General features: G+C 40.9%; 1 protein-coding gene across 1 annotated transcript in view; it reads right to left on the bottom strand.

Annotated features, from left to right (window-relative positions):
* The window catches only part of ARHGEF12 (Rho guanine nucleotide exchange factor 12), a 163,791-nt gene extending 146,643 nt beyond the window's left edge, over positions 1-17,148 (bottom strand). Inside the window, 1 exon segment of the mRNA XM_029572270.1 lies at positions 16,129-17,148. Within this exon segment, the coding sequence (XP_029428130.1) occupies positions 16,129-16,160 (32 nt within the window). The 5' untranslated portion in view covers positions 16,161-17,148.
* Between the last annotated feature and the right edge of the window lie 7,117 nt (positions 17,149-24,265).

Below are 24,265 nucleotides of genomic sequence, written 5' to 3'. Positions count from 1 at the left end.
AGTGTTTTCAGGCATCTCGTTGCAAAGAAAAAAAAATTTGCCTTCCACCAAATTTAGTAAATAGAGAAACTTGTTCTACTTAAAGTACAGCACAGAGTTGCAGATTATTCACCTAATTTCTTGTTGCATAGTAATTTAAAAAATATATATCAATGTTAAATAGAACATAATTAAAAAGGCAGGGAGGGAATTTCTGGCATAATTTTGTTGACAAACATTCAGATGACAATTACAGTTTGGCAAAGAGCTGAACAAACCACATATTGTTTCGTTTTGAAGTGATGGTGCAGTTTGACAGGTCCAGCAGCAAATAAATGGCCTGTTTACAATCTAAAAACTCCTTAAATAGGAGATTAGATCTAACACATGGAGTTTAGCAATGTTTAATGACATTTGTAACTACTAATCTCCAAATTCCACTCTATTTATAGGTCTGGATGTCTAGAATAAGGGTTACCAAATATATACTGTAAATACTAGTTTCTTGACTGGAATTCTAGAAAAATAAAATTTTAAAAAGAACATTAATATTTTGGTAGTTTTCACCAAAAATGTTTTCCTTAAAATCACTAGTGAAAATTTGACAAATTCCAAATCCATAAAGTTTATGGGCCGGATTTTAAAAGGGTTACGCGTAAAAGGTACGTGCATAACCCTTTTAAAAACGCCCCTGCGCGCACTGAGCCTATTTTGCATAGGCTTCCACGCGCGCAAGTCCCGGGGCTTTCCTGGAGGGGTGTGACACGGCCGGCGGGTCATCCGGGGGCGGCGCCGTGGGCGTGGTCGCAGCCTCCGGACTGGAACATTGCGCACGGCAGCCGGCCCGGCACGCACAAAGTTACGCCTGCTCGAGGCAGGCGGAACTTTCGCGACAGAGGTGGAGGGGGGGGGGGTTTAGATAGGGCCGGGGGTCAGGTTAGGTAGGGGAAGGGAGGGGAAGGTGGGGGGAACGGGCAGCGCGCACAGGGTTCGGCGCACGCAAGTTGCACAAATGTGCACCCCCTTGCGCGCGCTGACCCCGGATTTTATATGATACGCGCGTATCTTACAAAATCCAGCGTATTTTTGTTTGCGTCTGGTGCGCGAACAAAAGTATGCACGCGCGTAGATTTATAAAATCTACCCCTATGTATTTTAAGACATAAAACTACCAATTTGAAGATATCATGAAAAAGAAAACATTTAATACCAGTATACCAAGTAAGCACGATTAAAAATCTGCATCTGTCACAAAAAACGTCCACCTGTGTAGTCCAGCACAATTTCAAGGCAATATTTATGGTATCCAAGATGGGAATTCTGCAAGGGTCTATATTGTCCCCTACACTTTTTAATATCTTTCTGCTCTCAATATGTTCGATGCTGGATTCTTTTGACGTCTTTTTTAGATGCTACACAGATGATGTCCAACTGTATTTTACCAGTTCAGAGGATAGGAGTCAATTTCTTGATCGGACCTCTCAGTGTCTTACAACAATTGGATAATGGACGCATTTGAACGGACTTGTTTTGAATTTTGCTAAATCTAAAGCATTATGGATCTCAAAGACCAAGGCCAGAAAAATTTGCCAACTATTATGGTTGGCGGGGAAGTTGTTCCTTATATGGATCAGGTGAAAAATCTAGGGTTCATTTTTGACTACTCTGGACTTTTAAGATTCAATTGCATAGTATTCTTTCCACCGGTAACTTTAAGTGACTTAGGAGACTAAGCTTAAGATCCATCTTGGATGTGTGAGAATTTAGAGGGGTTGCTCAATCTTTTATTCCGTCCCACGGTGGATTATTGTTATTCATTGAATGTTGGTTTACCCCAAAATTGCTTGTTTCGCAATTATTGCAAAACTCAGCAGTTCGTTTAGTTAAAATCCCCCACCCCAGAGACTTTAAAAAAACACTCATTTACCTCTCTTACAAAATTATTTAAGTTTTATTTACCTAGTCTATCATTGTGGGCTGCTAATCAACAGCTTTTAGTGATCTCTTAAGGGGCAAATTCAACTGCAGACAACAAGAAATCAGTCTTACATTAACTGGTCCTAAACTTTGGAATGATTTACCAGTCAAATTGTGAATGTTGACCTATCCCTTTTGCTCTAAACACACGTGTTCCACAAGGATCCACTTTAACATTTATTTTTATTAATTTAATGCTTTTTTATACCGATATTCATGATACAGATCATATCATAACGGTTTACAAGGAACAAGGGGGAAATAACGTTAACAAAAACAAAGATAGCGAAAAGTTACAATAAAACAGGGGTACTTGAACTGGGAAGAAGAGGAGCCAGTGGCACTCCCATCTGTCAGTTATTATCCACCTTAGGTGTAACATACAGAATATATGCAGATGACATCCAATTTTATTTTCCAACTAAACATACCTGGCTTGATAGACAAAGTCCTAGAAATTTAAGTGTATCTACAGTTAAATGGTTACTATTAATAATCAAAAACTGAAATATTCATTTTAGGAAACCCCCGATTTGACAACATCTCTACATCCATTCAACTGGATAACTCTACCATAATATTGTGAAGCAAGTCCGCAATCTTGGCATCATACTTGATCCAAAATTAGACCTAACTACACATATTAAAGCGCGTCTTTAAAACCTCATCTCCTAAAACATATAAAACAGCTACTTGACTAATCATTTTCGCACAATACTTCAGTCTTTAATTCTTTCAGGCCTAGACTATTGCAATTCACTATATCTAGGCCTTCCCCAATCTACCATCCATCCACTTCAACTTCTACAAAATTCAGCAGTCCGACTCCTTTCCAACAACAGGCCTCATGATCACATATCACCAGTAATTCATCAACTGCATTGCCTTCCTATTAAATGGTGCATCCAATACAAGATTCCATCAGTCATAACCTGATTTACAATAACAACTCTACCTGGTTATCTGCATCATTACACGTATACATCCCTTGTAAAAATCTTAGATCAAAAAACAAACTTCTATTACAAATTCCTTCACCTAGAACAAGACTAGCCATAACCAGAGAACGTGCATTCTCAATAGCAGGTCCCATACTTTGGAACACACTTCCTCCCGACATAAGACTAACCGCAGATATAAAAGCTTTTTTAAAAAAGCTCTTAAATACTACCTTTTCTCTGCAGGCCTTCCTAGATTTATGTACATCTTGATTATTCTTTTGCTCTTTTTCTAATTTTCTTTCTTAAATTCTTCTTTCCTTAGATGTATTTTATATTACTCCATATTTACGTTGTCTATTTATTTTGTCTCAATATTAAATTATATTATGCATGTTTTATTTGTAACTCACCCCAAACATGAGGGCTCGGAAAATAAATACTTTATTTTTTTTTTTTTTTTTAAGTTTTCAGAAAAACAGCTAAAGACTATTCATTTAATTGAAATTTTTCATTGTATTTATGTTTTGTTTATTTTATTGCTGTATGTTATCTTATGATCCACTTACCTTGAAAGTTTCACTATAAGTAGACAAGAAAACATTTTAAATAAATATGCTTTTGCACAACTAAAATATTCTGAAAATGTCAAATCTGCTGCAATCACAATAAAGTATGCAGTATATTACATTCTTAAGCAATAAATTTGATATGCTGAAGAAAGTTATTGCTCTTTCAATGGCTAGCTATTTTTCGACCTACTGTAAACCAACGCTTTGCTGACAATTTAGTCTCGAGTTCACTCTTGCAACAGAAAGGTCCTTCGGGAAGTAACTTCCTGAGGTTCCAGGAATTGTTCCACTGTGTCCCTTGGATAGTAGTTCTGCATTTCCGTGCAGAGCAAAGGACAAGGGTGTACGCAGTAGGCTGAGCAGCACAAGTTATGGTTCAGTTCAGACATGAAAACACGAACACATACTACCAATGCTTTCCTCTCAAGTCTAACAGACAGCACTCACTCATCTTTCTGCGTTAAGCCTATCCAACACTAAAAATGGAAAAAAAAAACCATAAAAACAGACAACTGCAGGAAGCTTGCTGACAATTCATTCACCACTAATGATCTCTGAGAAGATCAGACCATCACCCACAGGAACCACTTCCCCTGCTGCAGAAACCACAGGGTAAAACCTCAGCATGCAGTGTATTGCTGCCTCACAGAATCAAAGCGTCTGCGAGATCAGTGGGAGAGGGACTTGAAGCTTCCTTAACAAAAACTTCATCTTCACCTGTTTCCCTGGGTGGATTCTTGAAATTTTTTCAGCTCTGTAGGTGTTACAGATTCTCCTGAGCTCCCAAACATAAATCTCACACCTCCTTCAACAGCATCCAGGAATCTGAGATAGAATGTGCTCTAATAAGTGCCATCCTTCTTCCATTCTCTGGTTTCACACTTACACCATGATAGATGCCTCTCTACCTGCTGCCTTTAATGGTTTCACTTTTCTTTTAAACCTTGGTTCCACAGGAGAGGCCTATGATGAGACGGCAAAATGTCCGAGTATGTTAAAGGTTGTGTTTTTGTGTGTGTCCCCCTCTCCTCCGCACCAAACTAACTTTGAAATGGCTAGACCTAGCTGCACCAAACTTGTGTACAGATGTATATCTTTGCGGGGAGGGGGGGGGGGGGGATCTGACTTTTCCAGTTTTCAAAGCTAGTGAGTGATTTGGGTGAGGGTAAGGTACACGAACTGGGCAAATTTGGTATCTTTTGAAAAGATATGTATGTAGGGGGATTTGAACCAAGGCTATCTAGAATGATTTTGCAGCAGTAACAATGTCTTTTCCATAGAAATCACAGACTTGCATCAACTTTGCAGATCACATATTTCAGGCTCCACAATAAGCAATAATGTTAACAGTAATAGCGTTAACATTTATTCTAGGAACATATCACCCACTATGCTGAAGTGTCTCTGGTTGCCTGGGTTCTTCTACCCATCTAACTTCATCCAGCTTATAAAGAGCAACCTTAAGAATTGAGGACTCACAAAATTGCTATCCTATATCCCCTGCCACCACTCTCCTTGAGAGTCTCGGCAAAGGATTTGGAGTTTAAAATTCTCCTGTATATGGGAGAAGCAGATGGAGGTTGCAGAAAATCTCTTATAATAGCCCTGATGCAGCGCAATTTGTGAAACATGGCCATGTGGGCTTTTGTTGGATAAGATAAGTATTTTGAGGCTGCTTCATTTGAATACTATAATATAATAAGAGACATTAAGAACTTTCAAGCTTCTAATGGAACATTGTCATTAAGTTTTTTTATTGAAATTTTGATAAAGTTTCTCTCTTGACATCGAGAAAGGGTTTTTTCCTGTGATGGCAGCCTCCTGCAGGCTTGAAGCTAAAACACTATGGCAGTTTGAAGTTTTCCCCACAGTGGTTATCTGAGGTTTTCCCTTTCAAACTGAAAAATAATCAAAAATGTAATTATTACAAACATATAAATTATGCTTTTATCACCGAGGTGTTCTATTTCTGGGAAAAAAAAACAACCAGTAACACTGGAGGTGAAAATTGTATCGTAAGAAATTCATATTTAAAAAGATTTCTCCTTTGGAATTTATAAATTATTACCAGTGTGCAGTGTTGATTGGAAGAGTGACAGATACAGTGAGGTGCCATGAGTGATGAGATTTCTCTGAACCAGCACCAAAATCTGCCCCTTCCTTTCCAAATACACAACCAAAACCCATACCCACTAAGAATACTGTAAACTGCTCACCTCCTTTACAGTCTATTCAAAATTCAGCTGCATGACTTCCCTCCCCTATCATGACCATGTATCCTCTCTTCTCAAGTCACTATATTGGAAGCAGGTAGGAAGCCATGTACAGTTTTAGTTTCTCTTACCAGTACATTCACCTCTTATTTCCTGCTAACCTTCCTTGTGACCTCTGCTCATCAGGAAAACTGCTCTTTTCTGTGACCTTCTCCCCCATCATCAACAGCCCACTCTGCACTTTCCATCATTCTCTACTATATGAAAGAAATAGCCTTTCTGAATTGGTGTGTCATGCCCATCTCCAAATCCTACCTAAGAAGCCACCTTTTTGAGGCTGCTTTTAAATCTTAAGCTTGTGGATTCTGATCATGGCCTAGTCAATTTTAACTGGGTCTATTAAGAGATTAGAGTCAAACAAATTGTAGACTATACCTTTTTATTGGACTAACAATACATGTATGACTAGATTTTGCGAGCTATTCTCCCTTCATCATGTCAGTGAAGAGAAGGTAGTATTGCTCGCAAAAACTAGTCACAGAAGTATTGAGTTTTTGATCCTTATTTCCATATATTCAAATGGATTAACATGGAGTCCACAATCCTTTGTTCCACTGGGTTTATTGTAATTTATTTCCTGAAACCTATTTATCTCAGTCACCTCTCCATTAGATTGCAAGCTTCAATGAAGAGGGGATGTCTCTTATGTGTATCTAGCCAAAGCAAGAAAGACAATCAAAACACAAAACTCAAAATGGCAGACAACCTAAACAAGCTGAGGTCTGGGGACCTTCTGTAAGAGGTCTAGCACTAACTCCAGCTGACTGATACCCATATCATTTGTTTAGCTTGTCTTCCATTTTGAGTTTTTTTTTTTTTTTGGTTTTTTTTTTTTTAGAGTGTGTCTCTTTTGCTTCGGTTAGTTACTTGTGACCACTATTTCAGGCTCTAGTGTCTCTTATGTGTATCTGTATATTATTGCATATATCTAGTAGCACTATAGAAATAAGCTACTAAATAGAAACAGACAATGATGGCAGAAAAGGACCAATCAGTCCATCCAGGCTGCCCAGCAAGCTTATGTTAGCATCTGCCACATCATATTGGTCACCCCCATATTTAGTTTCCCAAACCATCAGTCAGGGCCCTTGTTGATTGCTGTCAGAGTCCAATTTCCCGTTAACCTCTTGCCGTTAAAGCAGAGAGCAATGTTGGAGTTGCATCAGAAGTATCAGGCTTATTGGTTAAAGGTTGTAACCACCACACGAGCAAGTTACCCCCATGCTCTCTTTTCTTCATTTCCAACCTCTAACCTTTAGGGATCCACAGAGTTTATCCCATGCCCCTTTGAAATCTTTCACTGATTTACTCTTCACCACCTCCTCTGAAAGAGCATTCCAGGCATCCACCACCCTCTCCATGAAGGAATATTTCCTGACTTTGGTTCTGAGTTTTCCTCCCTGGAGTTTCGTTACATGACCCCTAGTTCTACTGATTTCTTTCCAATGGAAAAGGTTTGTCGACTGTGCATCATTAAAACCTTTCAGGTCTATATCATATCCCCCCTGCACCTCCTCTTCTCCAGGGTATACATATTTAAAGTTCTTCAATCTCTCCTCATAAGTCAGCTGATGGAGACCCCCCACCATTTTTGTCACCCTTATTTTTTGCCTCCATCCTGTCTCTGTCCCTTTTGAGATATGGTCTCCAGAACTGAACACAATACATCAGGACCTGTAAAGGGGGATTATCACCTCCTTTTTCTTACTGGTTATTCTTCTCTCTATGCAGCCCAGCATTGCTTCGCCGCCTTCAGATCGCTAGATACTATCACCCCAATATCCCGCTCCGTGCACAACAGCCCTTCACTCCCCATCACATGCACTCTTTTGGATTACCACACATCAGATGCATGACTGCACTTCATGGCTTTGAATCCCAGCTGCCATACCGTCGACCACTGTTCAAGCTTCCTTAAAATAGTGTCTCATTCTCTCCACTCCATCCGGCGTGTCCACTCTTGCAGATCTTAGTATCATCTGCAGTCAAACTTTGCCTTCTATCCCATCCGCAAAGTCGCTCACAAAAATATTGAACTGAACCAGTCCCAATACCGATCCATGTGGCACTCCGCTTAACACCATTCTCTCTTCAGAGTAGGTTCCATTTACCATCACATACTGTCCTCTATCCATCAATCAGTTTGTAATCCATGTCACCACCTTGGCACTCCCAAGCTTCTCATTTTATTCACAAGCCTCCTATGTGGGACCATATCAAAAGCTTTGCTAAAATCCAAGTAGATCACATAGAGCGCTCTTCCTCGATCCAAATCTTTCGTCACTCAATCAAAAAAAAAAATCAGATTTGTCTGACAGGACCTTCCCCTGGTAAATCCATGCTGCCTCGGATCCAGCAATCCTCCTGACTTTGGATAGTTCACTATCCTTACCTTCAGCAGAGTCTGCTTTCATTTTTCACCACTGTGGTGAGGCTAACTAGCCTGCAGTTTCCAGCCTCCTCTCTGCTCCACTCTTGTGAAGTGGGACCACCACCGCTCTTCTCCAGTCATTCAGCACCACTCCAGTTTCCAGGGATCTATTGAACAGGTCATGCAGTGGACCCGCCAGCACTTCTATGAACTCCCTCACTATCCTGGGATGAACCTCATCAGGCCCTATGGCCTTGCCACTTTCAATTTTCCTAGCTCTTCCCATTCTCTTCTGTAAACTGAGTTTTGTCTACTCCACCCCCATCCAGTCTTGTTAACTAGCAACAGTCCTTTCTCCAGGATCTTCTTTAGTGAACACCGTACTGAAGTATTTGTTTAATATTTCCGCCATTTCTTTGTCTCTCTCCACACATTGATCCTTGTCACTTTTCAATTTCACTATACCACTTTGGACCTCTCTCGGATGTATCTGAAAAACATTTTGTCATCTTGCTTTACCTCTATGGCATGCCACCTAAAACTCCACAACCCTCTTCAAACAAGTAAAAGTTGATAAATATTTTATTGAGCTTTACTGAACTCGCACATCAACAGTAAAAAATTGTATATCATGATTCTATAAAGTCTGTGCAGTTGAATTCCACATAGTCCACAGCAGTCACCCCAAGGATAGCAAGATAATTTAATTTGGAAGTCTCTTTCCCAGGGGCCAACACTGTTAGGAATATTCAATTCAGAATTTATGTTCTAACAGCAAACAAGTTTAGATACTGATGCAATTTCAGGGCACTTGCCGTTGTCGTAGAAAAAATGAACGAGGTGTCAATATAATGAAAGGTGCGCATACACTGAAGGAACAGAATACAGTATGTTTTACCTTCATTTCTCTGTATCTAGTCTTATCTAATAAAGACTAAACAAAGAGCTGAGATATATTAAGTTCTAATATCCATTTGGAAATGTGAAACATATCTTACAAATATTTTAACATTGTTTTACACCATTCTAGTTGCTAAACCACTATCAAAATAGGCTTATCAAAATCCATGCTTTGTGGTAGTATTCATACGTCTTACCGTGATTCTTTCCATTTCTCACAATGCTAGCAGTTTGGCTAACCTCAATTCAAAATACTTTGGATTTTTTTTTTCTAAATTCATTACATTTTTAACAGAACTTTTTGGAACTTGCACATTCCATGCCTGTTTAAATAAACTTTTTATTTAAAAACTCAAACATGATACAAACAGTATTCCCTACAATGCAATAAATACGATTCCATTTCTTCTGTTACTACATTTGCTATACTGTCATGAAAAAGATGGAAATAAAATCTAAGCTGACGTAGTGCGGTCAGGCTTGGGGAGGAAGGTAAGACATCAGCTGCTACTGGGGTGGCCCGTAGTGTCCACAGAGTGTACCTGAGTCGCTCGGGCCAGTAAGAGTATCGAACCATCAGGCTTGCCACCTGGAGGGGGAAGAGGAGAGGATAAGAGGGATCAAGAGAGGCAGCAGAGTCCAGCAAGGAAAGAAAATTTGGGAAAAAAATCTTCACAAAGTAAAAAAAACGGCCACTGGCTGTCAGCGAACTAGTTATCAAAGACCACACACAAGTTCAAGACCTCAGTGCAGAATTGAGCTACTGCACCAGGCCATTGAGAAACTTCCTAATGAGCCAGTACATTAATTCAAACCCTGACCAGGGCTATTGATGTTAGTAGGTCAGTGTGGGTACACAGCTGGAGCACACATTCCCAGTCCATGCAGATACTCCTCTTCCCTATTCCTGCCCACTTCTGTTTGCTGGCACAGAGGAAGTGTGAGCAACAGTAGAAGAAACAGCAGCGCTTCTGGACACAAGTCAAGTGGAGAAGCCAGGCTGAGCAAGGCTACTCTAGTTCCATAGCCCATGCCGAGCACGAAAAAAATGCACCTGATGCAAATTCAAGAGTTAGATGCCACTGAAACTGAGGAGTGAGAGAGGACAAGATCAAAAGCTGGAGGTGGAGAGGACCGACAGCATGAGGCTATCAAGAAATCAGTTTAGTGGTGGCTGGCTATTATCCAGTAAGACCTCATGGACCTAGGAGGATGTTCTTGCTAGGGTTGGTAGATGTTTGAATTGTTGCAGCGCTTGGAGATAAGACATGAGGGACTGGCTGGATTAGGTGTCATCTTCCTGGGATGTCAGAGAACCAAACAAGAAGAAAAAAACTGATGGACAAGGAGCACTAATTCGATTATAGTATATGATTATAATAAAATGTAGTTATTTGAATTCCAAGGGTGTAACTTTCCCCAAAGTATAATTTTAAATAAACTTTACTTTAAAATTGTGATACCTACATATGTGAAAATAATCTTACCTACTAAAGTATCACACAGGGTCTGAAAATCTAAAATAGGACATGTCATATATATATCTAGAAGAATGGAAACCGTATTTACTTATTTAAGCAGTTTTATATACCGTTGAATGGAGAAATCCGTCTCAACGGTTCACAAAATTCAAATATAATAATAACAACAAAAGAATAGTTAGAAGAAAGAAACAATACATATAATATTATAAATAACTAAAAACTATAATCTAAAAATATAAAAATTACCATCAATAGGAATAAAATGCTACCTTTAAAAAGATTAAAAACAGTGAAGAAATAAAAATAGAAATATTTAAAGTCTCTCAAAATCTGTCATTGCCTATGGATTCTTTTGTGTCCTCTATTCTTCTGTATATGCTTGCCGGAATAACCAGTTCTTTAAATCCTTCCAAAATTGTTTTTCATCATGTTGCACTCCCAAATCTGGTGGTAATTTGTTCCAAAGCTTTGGACCCGCAATTGATATGGTTCGTTCCCTGACTTCACATAAGTGGGCCGATTTAATATTTGGAATTGTAAGGAGACCCTTGTTGGATGATCTCAAATCTCGTTGCGGGACATGCAATCTTATTGTTGTATTAAACCAGTCAGTTGTATCTCCATATAGAATTTTGTGGATGATACAGAGCACCTTAAAAATTATTCTCTGTTCAATCGGTAGCCAATGTAACTTTTTTAGTACTGGAGTTATGTGCTCTTTCCTTTTGGTACCTGTCAGTATACGTGTTGCCATATTTTGTAAAATCTGTAAAGGTCTAAGTCCAATTTTCGGTAGACCTAAAAACATTGCGTTGCAATAGTCCAGTCCTGTGAATATCATTGACTGTAATACTAATCTAAAATTCTCTTGTGATAACAATGGTTTAAGTCTTTTCAACATCATTAACTTCCCATATCCTTCTTTAACTATCTTTGAAATGTGTTTTTGGCAATTAAATTCAGTATTGATCTGGAAACCTAAATTCCTTGTTACATTTTCAAATTTCTTATCCTTAATAACAGTGGTCAAACTTAGATTTTGTTCATCATAAAACCTTTTCCTATCTAAAATCATAAATACAGTATTTGAATGACGATGTAGTAAATCAGGGAAATATGTGTAAGTCAGCTAGGTTAATATGCCTTAGTATCAGATAAATTCACTATATGTTAATATAATAAGGATATGTAGTGGGAATATCTGCAAGACTGAATTTCTATCAATATGTATGAAGGAAATGTACTGTACATTATTTCTCAATGACTCAATTGGTTGCTGAATTTTGCTCTTCCTTTTGTAGAACAAACTTCCTAAACTAAATTGGTACTGTGTTCTTTAAAGGGTTAATTTTCAAACCTATTTTATGTGCATAAAACTCAACTTTACATGCATAAATGGAAGATATAGCTAACCCCTAACTCTTTCCATCTATAAGATATCTCAAAATGCTAACCTGGTGGGAAAAGGAGATTATTATGGAAGGTTAAAAAGGAAAATGGACTGGAAAGCAAAGTCAGCCACTTTGGAAAGTGAAATTGAGGAAAGGATCATCAAATGTCCAATTTGGCAAGCATAAAATCTAGTCTAAAATACAGTCTGGTAGAGGAGACTACTCGTGTCAAACCAGAACTGTTCCAAAAATTAAATTAAACAGTTTTAAGCTGTCATGTGTAATAGCTTTTTTTCCATCCTTTCTTCTACAATAAAATACCACACTTTGATACTAGTCTAGAGGGTATAAGGGCCCATGTGAATGCAAACAGTTATTTCTGCAGTTGCCAGAGTTGATTCTGGGGCATATCATCTGGCAAAGCTAGGAAAAACGTATGATCTCTACAACAGATTCATTTTAATCGCCATTATGCTACTGAACAAGGAAATTGTGAAACAGGACAAGATTGTTAGTCTATTTCCAGGATATGGAATAAAGGAGGATAATTAGTTTTATGTAATTGTTAGAACTGGTTGGTAATCTGAATACTTAAGAATTTAACAGCAGATTGGGCCCAGTGAAATGAGAAATTAGATTTGATCTGGGAGAAAACATGTTGCATAACAGTGATATTTAAAGCCTCTGTTTTCCCCAGGTTAACTCTGAAACTAAATTTGCAAACTCATAAAGCTCTTGCACCAAACCACAGAGAAATTGTTGGGTTAGACACAGTCATATTACACTGTTCAGATGTTTTGTGCTTTATTGGTCAAATCTTTTTGTTGTAATTTTATATTTTTAGATTGTTAACCCTCTTTGGGCATGTTTGTAAGGTTAAGTGGGTTATAAATCTAAATAAATAGTTGGCAAGGAATACAAGTTTGTGACGTTTTCTGAGTGGGGCACCTTTAAAATGGAAAAATTCATCCTCACTCTTTAGTGTAAGCTAGAAGTGAGGAAATTATTGCAATGTTACATTAGCTCTGAGGAGGAACAGACAGCAACTGTAAGCCACACCCTCAGTAAAAGACAGAATAATAAACAAGGTAGAGATGATGAAATGGAGTGGGTGGGCGGATGATATACTTTCTGACCATGTTCTTTCAGCACTGAGAATTACACATGTTCAGCATTAAGTTATCTTTGAACAGAGAAAAAAAATTAAAAGTAACAGTGCTATCTGGAAACATACCTAGAAATGGGTATCTTCCATCCCAGAAGTCTTTTCCTTATCTTGAATTTCTTTAATGTTTTAAGAGTATTCCCTTTACTGGTTCATCTTAAGATTAGAGGTTGCAATGCACCTCTCTTCTTTATAGTCAGTGTATCTGCTCCCCTCTCTTTATCCATGCTGTTTTGCATGTGGGAATTCAGGTTTTCTAGTGCAGGAGAGACAGGCTATAGGCTGAAACATTTTGCACCTGCTCTAGCTAGACTACTTAGCCAAAGGGTTAGAAGACCATAGTTTGTCTCACTCTAACTAGATGAACTAGACAAAACTAAGCATTCCAAGTAACAGAACATGAATTCTACATAGCAATAGTGTTTTGGTTGTACCACAAACGCTTTTGGCAACTGCATACATTTCAAAAGTTTAGCATTTAATAACAAATCTGAAACCCCACTCTTATGTCCCCAACATCATTTTGTGCCAACAGGATAACATCAGGAAACATGATTAGACCGTATCAACTCAGGACCTGTTTATTTCAAGCAGAAAGACTCCATTCTCTTAGTATCTGTCCATCAAGTGCAAGGACATCTTTAGGTCCAAGGCAAACCCAATTCCAATGTTTAGTCAACAGATCAAGTAGTAGAAATCTTAATATTAAAAAATAAAGATGGGGAAAGGCTTTCTCTTAGGAATGATACTAACTAAACAGCATTTCCTAACTCTGCTTGCTATAAATAAAATTATGCCAAGCCAATAAAATCAAATATTCCACCTCACACTCATGACAGAATTCAAATTATAAAACACAAACCTAAAAATCATGTATCCAAGTGTAATTTGATTCATTTCAGGTTCTATATGTTCCCAGATACTTCACAAAAAGAAGAGCGACAAAGAAGAAAAAAAAATTACTATAAGGCTGGATGTCAAGTAGTGCCACTGGGGGGTAGATAAGGAGTGAAACATCTCAACTTTTAGATTAAGTGAAAGGACTTTAGCTCACAAATGTATGATAGCAGGTTTCATTCTTGAGAGCAACCACAAGTATTTAAGGAAGGTGTGCAGTTCTGTAAATCTTTTTACAGTTCACTCAAATATGACCAAGGAGGAGACGCTTTCTTTTAAAAGAACCACATCTGATGGGAGATATAACCACTTCCGGCAATAATAAGCATCTTAACTAAGACTGACTTGAAAATGAAACTAAAATAATTGAAACTTTTCCCATACTACCTGATTCTAATTAAACTTATACAGACATGAGCAACAAACTTCATTACTGAGATAGATAATCCAATACAGAGGACAACTATAAGAATCTTAGCAAACCTCAGAGTACCGGAATCAATAGGTTCTGAAACAGTATACAGAAACCTCAAAGCACAGAGATTATGCCAAAAGGTCTCCAAAGATCTTGTTAAAAACCTGACCAGACTTTTCAGATTTCTCACATTTCTGTGCTTTTGGGAAAAAAAAAAATCTAGGATAAGTCTGGATTCAGGTACCTAACCAACTAAGCAGTAAATCTCCAATAAGACATTCCAGCTTTGAGACTACAACCCTTAGTCTTTTAAAATTCCCATACATTTTCTCACCTTCCCTCCAACCAATTAAAACACATGAGAAACAGACTTAGCAAGACAACTTTGGAATCTGTCAGGTTTTTATTCACTTTTATGGCGATCTAAATATAAAGAGATTTGATAAAGAAGCCACCTCATTCATAACTTCTTATACAAATCAGTATAAGAACAGCCAATGAATGGGAAAGAAGAACGACACAGGTTTTGCACGCCACACAAATAAATGACGTCTGACAGGTGGTGTTAGAGACTGTCAATGAACATTTCACTAGCAAAAAAGCACAAGCAAAAAAGTTCCCAGTTCTGACAGATCTAGTACAAGAAAAGGCGCTATGGTGAACTCATTATAAATCCTAGGGTACCATTAATACCCAGAACCAAGACCATAATCAAATAAAATAATTAAGTATCTGGACAGTTAGTTATTGCAGCCACTGAAGATACCTCTCACATGTTTCAGAGCAGAGATGCAGCTTCCTCAGAGTACACCATATGCTCACAGAATGCCGTAAATACTGGTAATGGACTGCAAGATAATATGTTTGATTTATGAACTAGGTTAAGATATTGCATGAACACTGGTTTTGGATATCCTGAAAACCAGACCTGTTTGCAACCCTTAAGGATTGAAACTGGGTTGGCTAAAACTTAAATTAGCGCATTCATACTTTACTGGCTGTGAACTATTCTCTAGTAATAGAAATGAATGCATAGTCTGGAACAGAAAGTGATGCTCACACATCTGGTACAGGATTATGCCTTCAGAACTGTGTGTCTCCTTTCCAGGTATATTAACATTACAATTATCTCCATTATTTTGGCAGTAGGGCCTTATCAAATAATTGCCTGCACTGATAGATGGTTACAAACTGCTGGTGAAGGCATGAAATAATACAGCAAGGGGAACTATCTGATAACATGCTTTGCTAAATGCACTATTAGAAAAAAGAATTAAACTAAACTTTGAAAAAAAAATGGCATTAGCTTCATAAATTGCCACCTTAGGGTCTGCTTCATCAGGATATTTCACATAGACAAAAGAATAAGAAAAAAGGCCTTAGTGAATCACGATCTTAGTGGCAAGATTCAGCAGCCTTTTATTGCCAGTTAATGTCTTTTGAATCCAATTGTTGATTGGCTGGTTTTAACATTCCATTTTTTAGGGCTAGAATAATGGCTCCCTGCCCTCCATATCAAGACTGTTTCAGTTGTGAATGTATTGGTTTTCCAGTTATTTTTTTTTCTCAGGAATTAAAGGTTAATCTGGAACAGTATGTCAACATCAAGAAACCACAGGATGTTATCCACACTGAATTCCCTTCCAGACTGTCAACCTTAATACTTTGTAATTGATCATAGCCCATTTTGTTAGGAATAAAGTAACACATTATGACGAATTAGTGTGGACAGAAAGCACAGACTCCTAAAAGCTGACCATACTGACCTGTCCGTGACTGCAGACTGTATGCCACTCATTGGGCCCCTGGCAAGAATCTTATTTATCCAATTTGCATTTTAATACAAATCTCAAAGCCTCAAAAGTTTCAGATCTAGTTCTTCTCCAAGAAAGGTCTCCAATAAAAAATACTAATTATTCAGTTTGATTTCAAACCCCGTGGAGTTATAGGAATAGCAAAAGTGTAAGTCTCCCGGTGCACAATTAAAAGATGGGAGAATGGATTTTCTAGACTGGAAGACCGGGGCTTATGATAAATCCTCACGAGTGACAAAGCATAGCTGAGGTGCAAATGGAGGGCTTTCTTCTGTCCTTTCTTCCCGGTTTGGAAGAGCTGCCAGGGGATGGCTTAGTTCGATGTCAGCATGCCTTTCCCCGCAGGACTGCCGATGGTGTTTTCTCCCTCGGCTTTAAAGCAGTTAGTGATGTCGGGTTCTGGGGAGTAGTAAGTGCCTTATGCCAGGGAGCCCTCAGGCTTGCGGCTTCCCGTCCCTTTTCCGCAGGGCCGGGGGGTCTCGGAGGGCCCAGCAGGGCGCCGGGCCCGGCTCCATCTCCCCCGGGCAGGAGCCCGTGATTTCCTGGGTGCTGTCGGCGAGAGTCGGCCTCCACCGCGGTCCAAGCGCGCTTTCTCCTTGGCTCCTGGCCCGGCTCTGTCCCAGGTCACCAGCCCGGTCCTTTCTGGATCTCTCTCGGCTCGGCCCGGTCCTATCCCGGGTACCCCTCAGCAATCCTCCCGGTCCTATCTCGGGTACCCCTCGGCTCCCGGCCCGGTTTCTTCCCGGGTATCCCTCTGCTCTCTACTCCGTCCTCTCTCAGGTCTCCGGCCCGGCTCTGTCCGCCGTCAGCTCACGCTCTCTCTCGCGGGACTATCCGTGGGCTCCGCGTGCACGCGCTGGTTCCGGTTCCGGTCTCGGTTTCTGAGGGCTCAGGCCTGGCTTTTTAGCTTCTTTTACTCCTTTATTTTATTTATTTATTTTTTTTTGTTACTTTAGGAACCGATTCACCACTAAGCAATTACTCCGCAAGACAACGTGCCGCCGGCCTCCAAGGCCACATCCGCTATCACGGGAAGTAGTCCCTGTGTAGCGAGATGGGACGTCCCGGACTCTGGGAGCAAGTGGGGCGGTGTGGGGGTGTCCCTGGCTCAGCAGAAAGTTAGGGGTTTCTCAGTCTGAGGCGACTAGAGAGACGGGTTCTTTTGGCCCAACAGAAAACCAGAGGTCCCCCAGTTTCGGGTCAGAAGAGAGCAAGCTGTCCTTGAACCTGAGGCTACCAGAGAGAGGTGTTTTTTTTTGGGAGGGGGAAGGCACTCTGGTTCCAGGACCGAGATGGAGGATAGAGAGAAACTGAACTGGGTATCCCAGTGCTTTGATTTATATATCTATATAAATAAAAATGTTAAATAGTGTGGACAAAATCGCTAATCTCAGAAACCACTGAACCGATTGCTTTCAAATTTGGACACAACCTTCATTTCACATAGAGGAAGGTTCTTCTGTACTTACATTACAGATATGTCACCCCTGTGACAGGTAAAATAGGTTTAAAAATTGTTTCGAGAAAACAGCAACATCTGCTGGACGTAAGCGCCATCTGTTACACCTTACACTAACACACGCTACACTAATCATTTCGCCAGTCCAGGTCCACGTTTCACTTCCATTTTAACACATTTGCACACTTTTTTTGCCAGAAGATAACTATTTCCTTTACAGATAAAATACACCCACCACCCTCCTCACACCCCCCACACACACATGCCAAATTGATTTACTTCCCACAGCCTCCCAACACACACAAAACCACCCTCCTCACACCCCCCACACACATGCCAAATTGATTTACTTCCCACAGCCTCCCAACACACACAAAACCACCCTCCTCACACCCCCCACACACATGCCAAATTTATTTACTTCCCAGGCCCTCACAACACACACAAAACCTGACAGAAGTCCGGGAGGCTCCAGAGGGGGGCCAGGACCGGTCCAGGACACATCTCCTGCACTACGGCCATCGGCTGCCAGCAATCAACATGGCGCCGACGGCCCTTTCCCTTACTATGCCACTCGGGGACACCAATGGCGGCAGTAGCCCACGTGACATAGTAAGGGCGAGGGACCCTCGGCACCATTTTCAGGACTGGCAGCCGGTGGACCTTTGCCCTTACTATGTCAGAGGACCTACTGCTGCCATTGCTCCACCCCACTGACATAGTAAGTGCAAAGGGCCGTCTGAACCCGTTTCAGTGCCCGCAGCCGACGGACCAACGCCAATACATCACTCCCGGACCGCTCCTGAACGCCCGCTCCACCGGCTGACATTTTTTATCAGGTCTCAGGGGGGTCTGGAGGGTGGGGGGTGGTAATGAATTTATTGCGAACATCTTGGGGAGGGGTCACGAGGGGGGCAGGTTTCATTCATTCAGCAACTCGGGGGGGGGGCAGGGGGGCTACTGTTTTTCGCAGGGCTGGGGGGGAGGGGCAGGAGAGTGTGGGGTGGTTAGTTTAAGAGAACTTTTCTCATAGGGTTGTTTTTTGGAGGAAGGGGGAGGTTCACACACAAATACATACACTAAACTTGCACGATCTCGGGAACGCACCAAAATAGCCCTCCCCAGACCACAAAACAAATTTGGAAGTGCAAATTTGGTTAGGCACTCCCCTATTTGGCTACATAACGCGCACAGACGCCCAGGGACAGACCACATGTAGCACCAACAATTTTAATTTCCCAGGTCTTGGGAGGGGGCAGGAGGGTGGGGGGTTATTATTTGATTTAAAGGGTTGTGATTGGGGGGGTTTGGGGTGGGGGGGTTCCCACAGAAATAGAAAGACAAAGGTTTTCTGATCTGAAGGGTAGGCAGTAGGTGGGGAGAGGTGACAGTGAGGGGAGGGAGAATGAGGGGGGAGTGAGTGTCAGGGGAGGGAGAATGAGGAGAGAGGTGAGTGTGAGGGGAGAGAGTTGGAGTGGGGACAGGGGAGGGGAAGGGGGGGTGAGAGACCAAGGGGGAGGAGGATGAGTGACTGAGGTAAATGAGGAAGGGGGAGGGAGGGTAAAGAACCTGACTCTGCCACTGCAACGCGTGGCCGGGTACCGCTAGTTATTTATATATAGAAAGTACTCAGGCTCTCAGTGCTCATGTATTTTTATTTTACTTTTATTATTTGTTATGTTGTTTATTAGTTTGTATGCTTTATTGATGATTATTAAAACTTAGTATGTATGTATTGTATTTTAAAATTATGAATGTAATATTGTAAACCACCTAGTAATTCTGATAGTGTGGTCTGTACATTTTCAAAATAAATAATCACAGTGACTAGGGAAAAGGATCCCACAATTCTGGTTCCAAGGGATGCTTTACAGTATAGGATTTGCAGAGATAGCCATTCCCTGCATATTATCACCCTGGCAGTGTTAAGGACCAGCAAGCTTCTTGATATCTTGCATATCTTGCATATCAAGGTTCTGGTAACATGAGAGGGCTCCCTGGATCTCAGAAACGATGGGGGAGATGCTGAGGTACAAGAAACAGAGGTCAGGTATAGATAGGCACAAAATTACTGGAAGATTTATTATAGCGAAATGATCCGCCATAGGAAAAAAAGGGGCGGGGTGATAGTGAGCAGGCAGCCACATCGCAGTGGTGCGTTTTCACCCACCACGGTAGTGGGCCTGCTGCACACTATCGCCCCCATAGCACCAATAAATAGTTGTAGTTATTTCCAGCGCTAATGTGCGATACATTATCGCCCGCAGCGCTACAGGCCCCTAAATTTCCTTAGCCCCGCCTAAACCCCACCCAAACTCCTCCCTTTTCCCTAATTTACATTTTCAATCCAGCATGCAAGCGATAATGGCCCATTGCAAATTGAAAAATGACCGCTTAAGTATTAAAAGAATTATAGAAATTGGGTGGCACCTTATAGACTAACCAATTTATTGAAGCATGAGTTTTCAAAGACAGTGCCTACTTCATCAGATACAAAGTTAGTTATTAGTTACTAAGAGCAAAATAGGTTTAGCATTGTGGTGGACTACTATTACATTAGCTTATGAACCTGTCAAAAGCCCTTTGTGCAGCTCCCAAAAACGTCTGTAATAAGTCTTATATGCTGTTGCAATACAAGGTATCCCACTTTATTTTGCTTTCTTTAGTAAGGAATCAGTGGGACTACAACTCCTTTTTATCTATAAAACAGTATAGGATGTAAATGAACAATATCCAGTTAGCTTTTAATCCGCAGGACAATATTGGAGGAATTAGTAACAAGTACTGAAACCAGTTCATTAACAGACTTCTTAGATTTTAAGTGTCTGCAGTCTTTGAACAGTAAGAGAATAAATAGAACTCCCTGAGGAGAAAAGGGAAATAGCTTTCAGAGTCAGAGAAAAGTAAAGTCCCCACAGGAGATGGCGCCTCACTCACATACAAACTGCTTTATCATTAATGGAGCACATTAACCCCCTCCTCCTTGAGTTCTGCATATCTTACTAATAAAAGCCTGCCTTGTTAGTGATAGAACATGAAAGGTTTGCTATGTCCTGAAAGAGAGATCTTATGTATTTATTTTATAGCATTTCTATTCCGCCATTGCTGAATCCATTTTACGTCTGTGACTAGCACTGTCCAGCTGAAGGGATGTAACTTGAAAGCTAGTCAGACATGTATCAGGTTAGTCTGATAAAAAGATATTCAAAAGCCATTTAGATGGATAATTTAAAACCAGGATATCAGCGATTGTTCAGCTGGATAAGTGGGCGGATGGGAGGTATTCCACAGACCTGTCCTATCTTTAGGACAAGAGGAGGGCAGAGTGAAAAGCACTCACATATAGAGAAATCGCAGTAAAAGAATGTGTGGCGCAAGTTATACTGAACTATAACAGTTCATCAACAAAAATTCTTTTGGGGTCTCTCGTTTATATATTAATGTACACCATGGCATTTCATTAATTTCGTGCACAGTGATTGTGTGCATATGTAAAATAAAATAATTTTTATTGATGAACTGTTATTGTTCAGTATAACTATCTTTAGGACAGCCAGGGGTATTCAGCTGGCTAACTAGCTGAGCTGCATAATGGCTGAAAATCGACTTTGTATTGCCTACAGCTTGTTGGTTGACTTTCAGGCCAATGCAATATCCACGCGGGAAAAACAGCACCCGCTTTCCTAACACGTGTGTATTTTCTGCTTTTCTGTTCAACTTTTGGGGCTCCTTAACAGGGCCGGTGCTAGCTTTTTGCTGCCCTCTTCCCCCAATTCATTCCGTGCCTGTCCCAAGCCCATCAAATAAAGCCCAGCTCCGTCCTGCAATCTATATTTTTTTAAACTAACACACACACACCCCCCCAGAACCCATGGATAAGGAAGTGAATTAGGTACCCTAGGCAAACCTTACATCCTTACACACACACACACACACCACATCCTTTACAGACACACACAATTAAATTATGCATTTATAATAAATTGTACATGAAAAAGAACATTCAAAAGTACAGTCTACTGAGGCAAAAATAACACTTACAACATGCATATTATATTTACATGCACTCCTGTGGTGCCAACCAGAAAACTCTGCAAAAAAGACACTTGGAACTCCTATGAAATTAGACATTTTGTAACACTTGCTGGGTGTGAGCTTGGCCCTCAGAAAGTCATGAACAAATAGAATTACCATTGCAATATAATAATCCTCTCATACCAAAACAACCCTAACAACTTTATCTATGAAAAGGCAACACTGCACACATTACATCAGGCCCTAGAACACCAATAAAACTCTTATTAGGAAACCAGGCTGCTAGGGATTCCTACACAGAAATTACATGCCAGCAAAATACTTCACCTCGGTCACATATGCAATAAAAAACACATAATAGTAAGATCATATTCATAAAAAGAACATTTCAAACAGTCAATGAATAGAATATACAAAATTTCCCAAACAGCAACAAAATATTTCAAAATATCTGATGCAGCCTCTCTGCTTTTTTGGCTGCCAGCAGCCCCATGGCTCTCCTGCTGCTGCCGGCTCACCACCTCTCCCGGGTATGCTGCACCGTGCAAGGTATGTACACCTGGTCACGCCGGGCCTTCTCCTCAAGACCTAACATCAGCATTGCGGTTGGCTTAATTTTTGAGGGTTAAAATGTGTGCGTCAGGTGCATGGTTAATTTTACATTGGGGGGTACTAGCTAATAGCCTCATCAACATAGCATTTACATGTGATGAGCGCTATCAGCTATGCCCTGGTTTGTACATGCATTTTGGATGCGCTGATCCCCTTATTGCATCCGGAGTTATGGATATTTATTTATTTATTTATTTAACATTTTTCTATACCGAACTTCATGACAAGCTTCATATCAGGCCAGTTTACATAAAAACTAGGGGTTAACTGAAACATAACCATATAACAGGAAGGCCGAAGCGCAGATACAAATAACAGGGAGATAGAACTTGGGGGCTAGAGTAGCCAGGAAATAAAGGACAGAATCAACTGGAGAATGAGAACGTATGGATATACCGTGGCTGGGTCGGTCATTTAGTCTATTGGGCTAAATGAAAGAACTGTTACAATGTTAGGCTTAAGGGAAGGCTTCCAACCGCGGGTTAACCTGTCTGCTAGGCTGAGCGTACGGTATTGCATTGGCCTGACTGAGGGCAATATGTCAGTCATTTACCCAGTAAATAGCTATCTGAAAATTCCCTTCACTTTGGCTGAAAACATGCATGGGTTTGCATAATTTGCACACTAGTGTGTGCACTTTTAGCCGAATGGAGGGCAGGAGTTCCTGGAGTGTGTTTTGATTGATATCAAAAAATGATGGCACTAGACTGGGCTGGCTTAATCATTAGGAAGACGAGGCCATCCTTACCCGGGAGCCTCTGGGCAGAGCAGGGGCAGCAAAGAGCAGCTGCAGTCAAAGCAAAACAAGTCCTGACAACCACATAAACTCGCAGAGCCATGGGTGCTTTTAATCACTTTGGCCCGGATTCTCTAAGGTCCGGCGGTAACAGGGGGGCGGGGTGAAGCGGGGGACGGTCCTGCGATAGCCGGCAGGGACCGCACCTCTGCGGTGCGATCGCTGCCGGCTTTCGTGCCGAATAGCTACACTATAAAAGGTGTAGTTATTCGGCGTGAAACTGGCGGCGATAAGGAATCTTACCTTTCGCTGCCAGCGAAGTGTCTGCAGCGTTGGCCCCCGGTGCCGCCCCGACTCCTCTTCCAGGGCCAACTCTGCCCCGACTCCACCCTGAGCTAGCTGTCGCACATGAAAAGTCCCTTTACGCGTGCGATAGTGTTAGAGAATGACCCCCTTTGTCTTCACAAATAACCATTCCAAGTACTGCTTTGCACCATAGATGTATTTATTTTGGTGGTTTAGGTTTTATTGTTTGTTTGGGGGTTTTTGTGTGATTTGACTCTTTTCTCTACACCTTTGACAGGAGCTGGGCTTTCAGTTTTGTTCCCAAGGTTTAGCCTGTGGTGCATGGGACAGGAAGGGAGGAGATGAGGCTGGAGCCCACACAATACAGAAGAGCAACTCTGCTCCCTACTCCAGCCCTTCCCCTCTTATTGTTTCCTCTCTCATCTCCCAAGCAGCTGCAAAAAAACAGGAGAGGAGGGGTGAGGTCGGAATGAATGGCATAGCAAAGAAGAGTTCAGTTTTTGCAGATTTCTACTTCTAATTTGTGGTCCCTCAGTCTGTGTTCTGCATGTGTGACCGAGGAGAGGTTCTACTGACATGTAGTTTCTGTGTAGGGATCCGTAGCAGTCCAGTTTGTTCAGTTTTCCCAGTAGGAGGTGTGCTACATATGCAAGAAGTGTGGGGGTTTTTTCAAAGCTTTATCTTGCTTCACAGAGTGCCTATCAGTGAGATAAAATGGTCCCTGTCTTCAATTAAACTGCACTTATTTATCCGCCTTGGAGATGTTAAATTCCTTTCCTCATTTTCCCCAAATATTTATTTGTCATGTCTGTCTGCCTTGACTAGATTGTAAGCTCCTGGGAGTAGAGACTGTCTCTTGTATACTTCTTATTGTGTTTGCAGCTGGCCCCACTGTTTTAACTCAAAGACCTTCCCACCTCTATATATTTTGTCTGTTTCCT

Source organism: Rhinatrema bivittatum, chromosome 12 (assembly GCF_901001135.1).
Source record: "Rhinatrema bivittatum chromosome 12, aRhiBiv1.1, whole genome shotgun sequence".
Classification (NCBI taxonomy): Eukaryota; Metazoa; Chordata; class Amphibia; order Gymnophiona; family Rhinatrematidae; genus Rhinatrema; species Rhinatrema bivittatum.
Note: the sequence above shows the minus strand (reverse complement) of the source record. Positions and strands in the feature narration are given on the sequence as shown.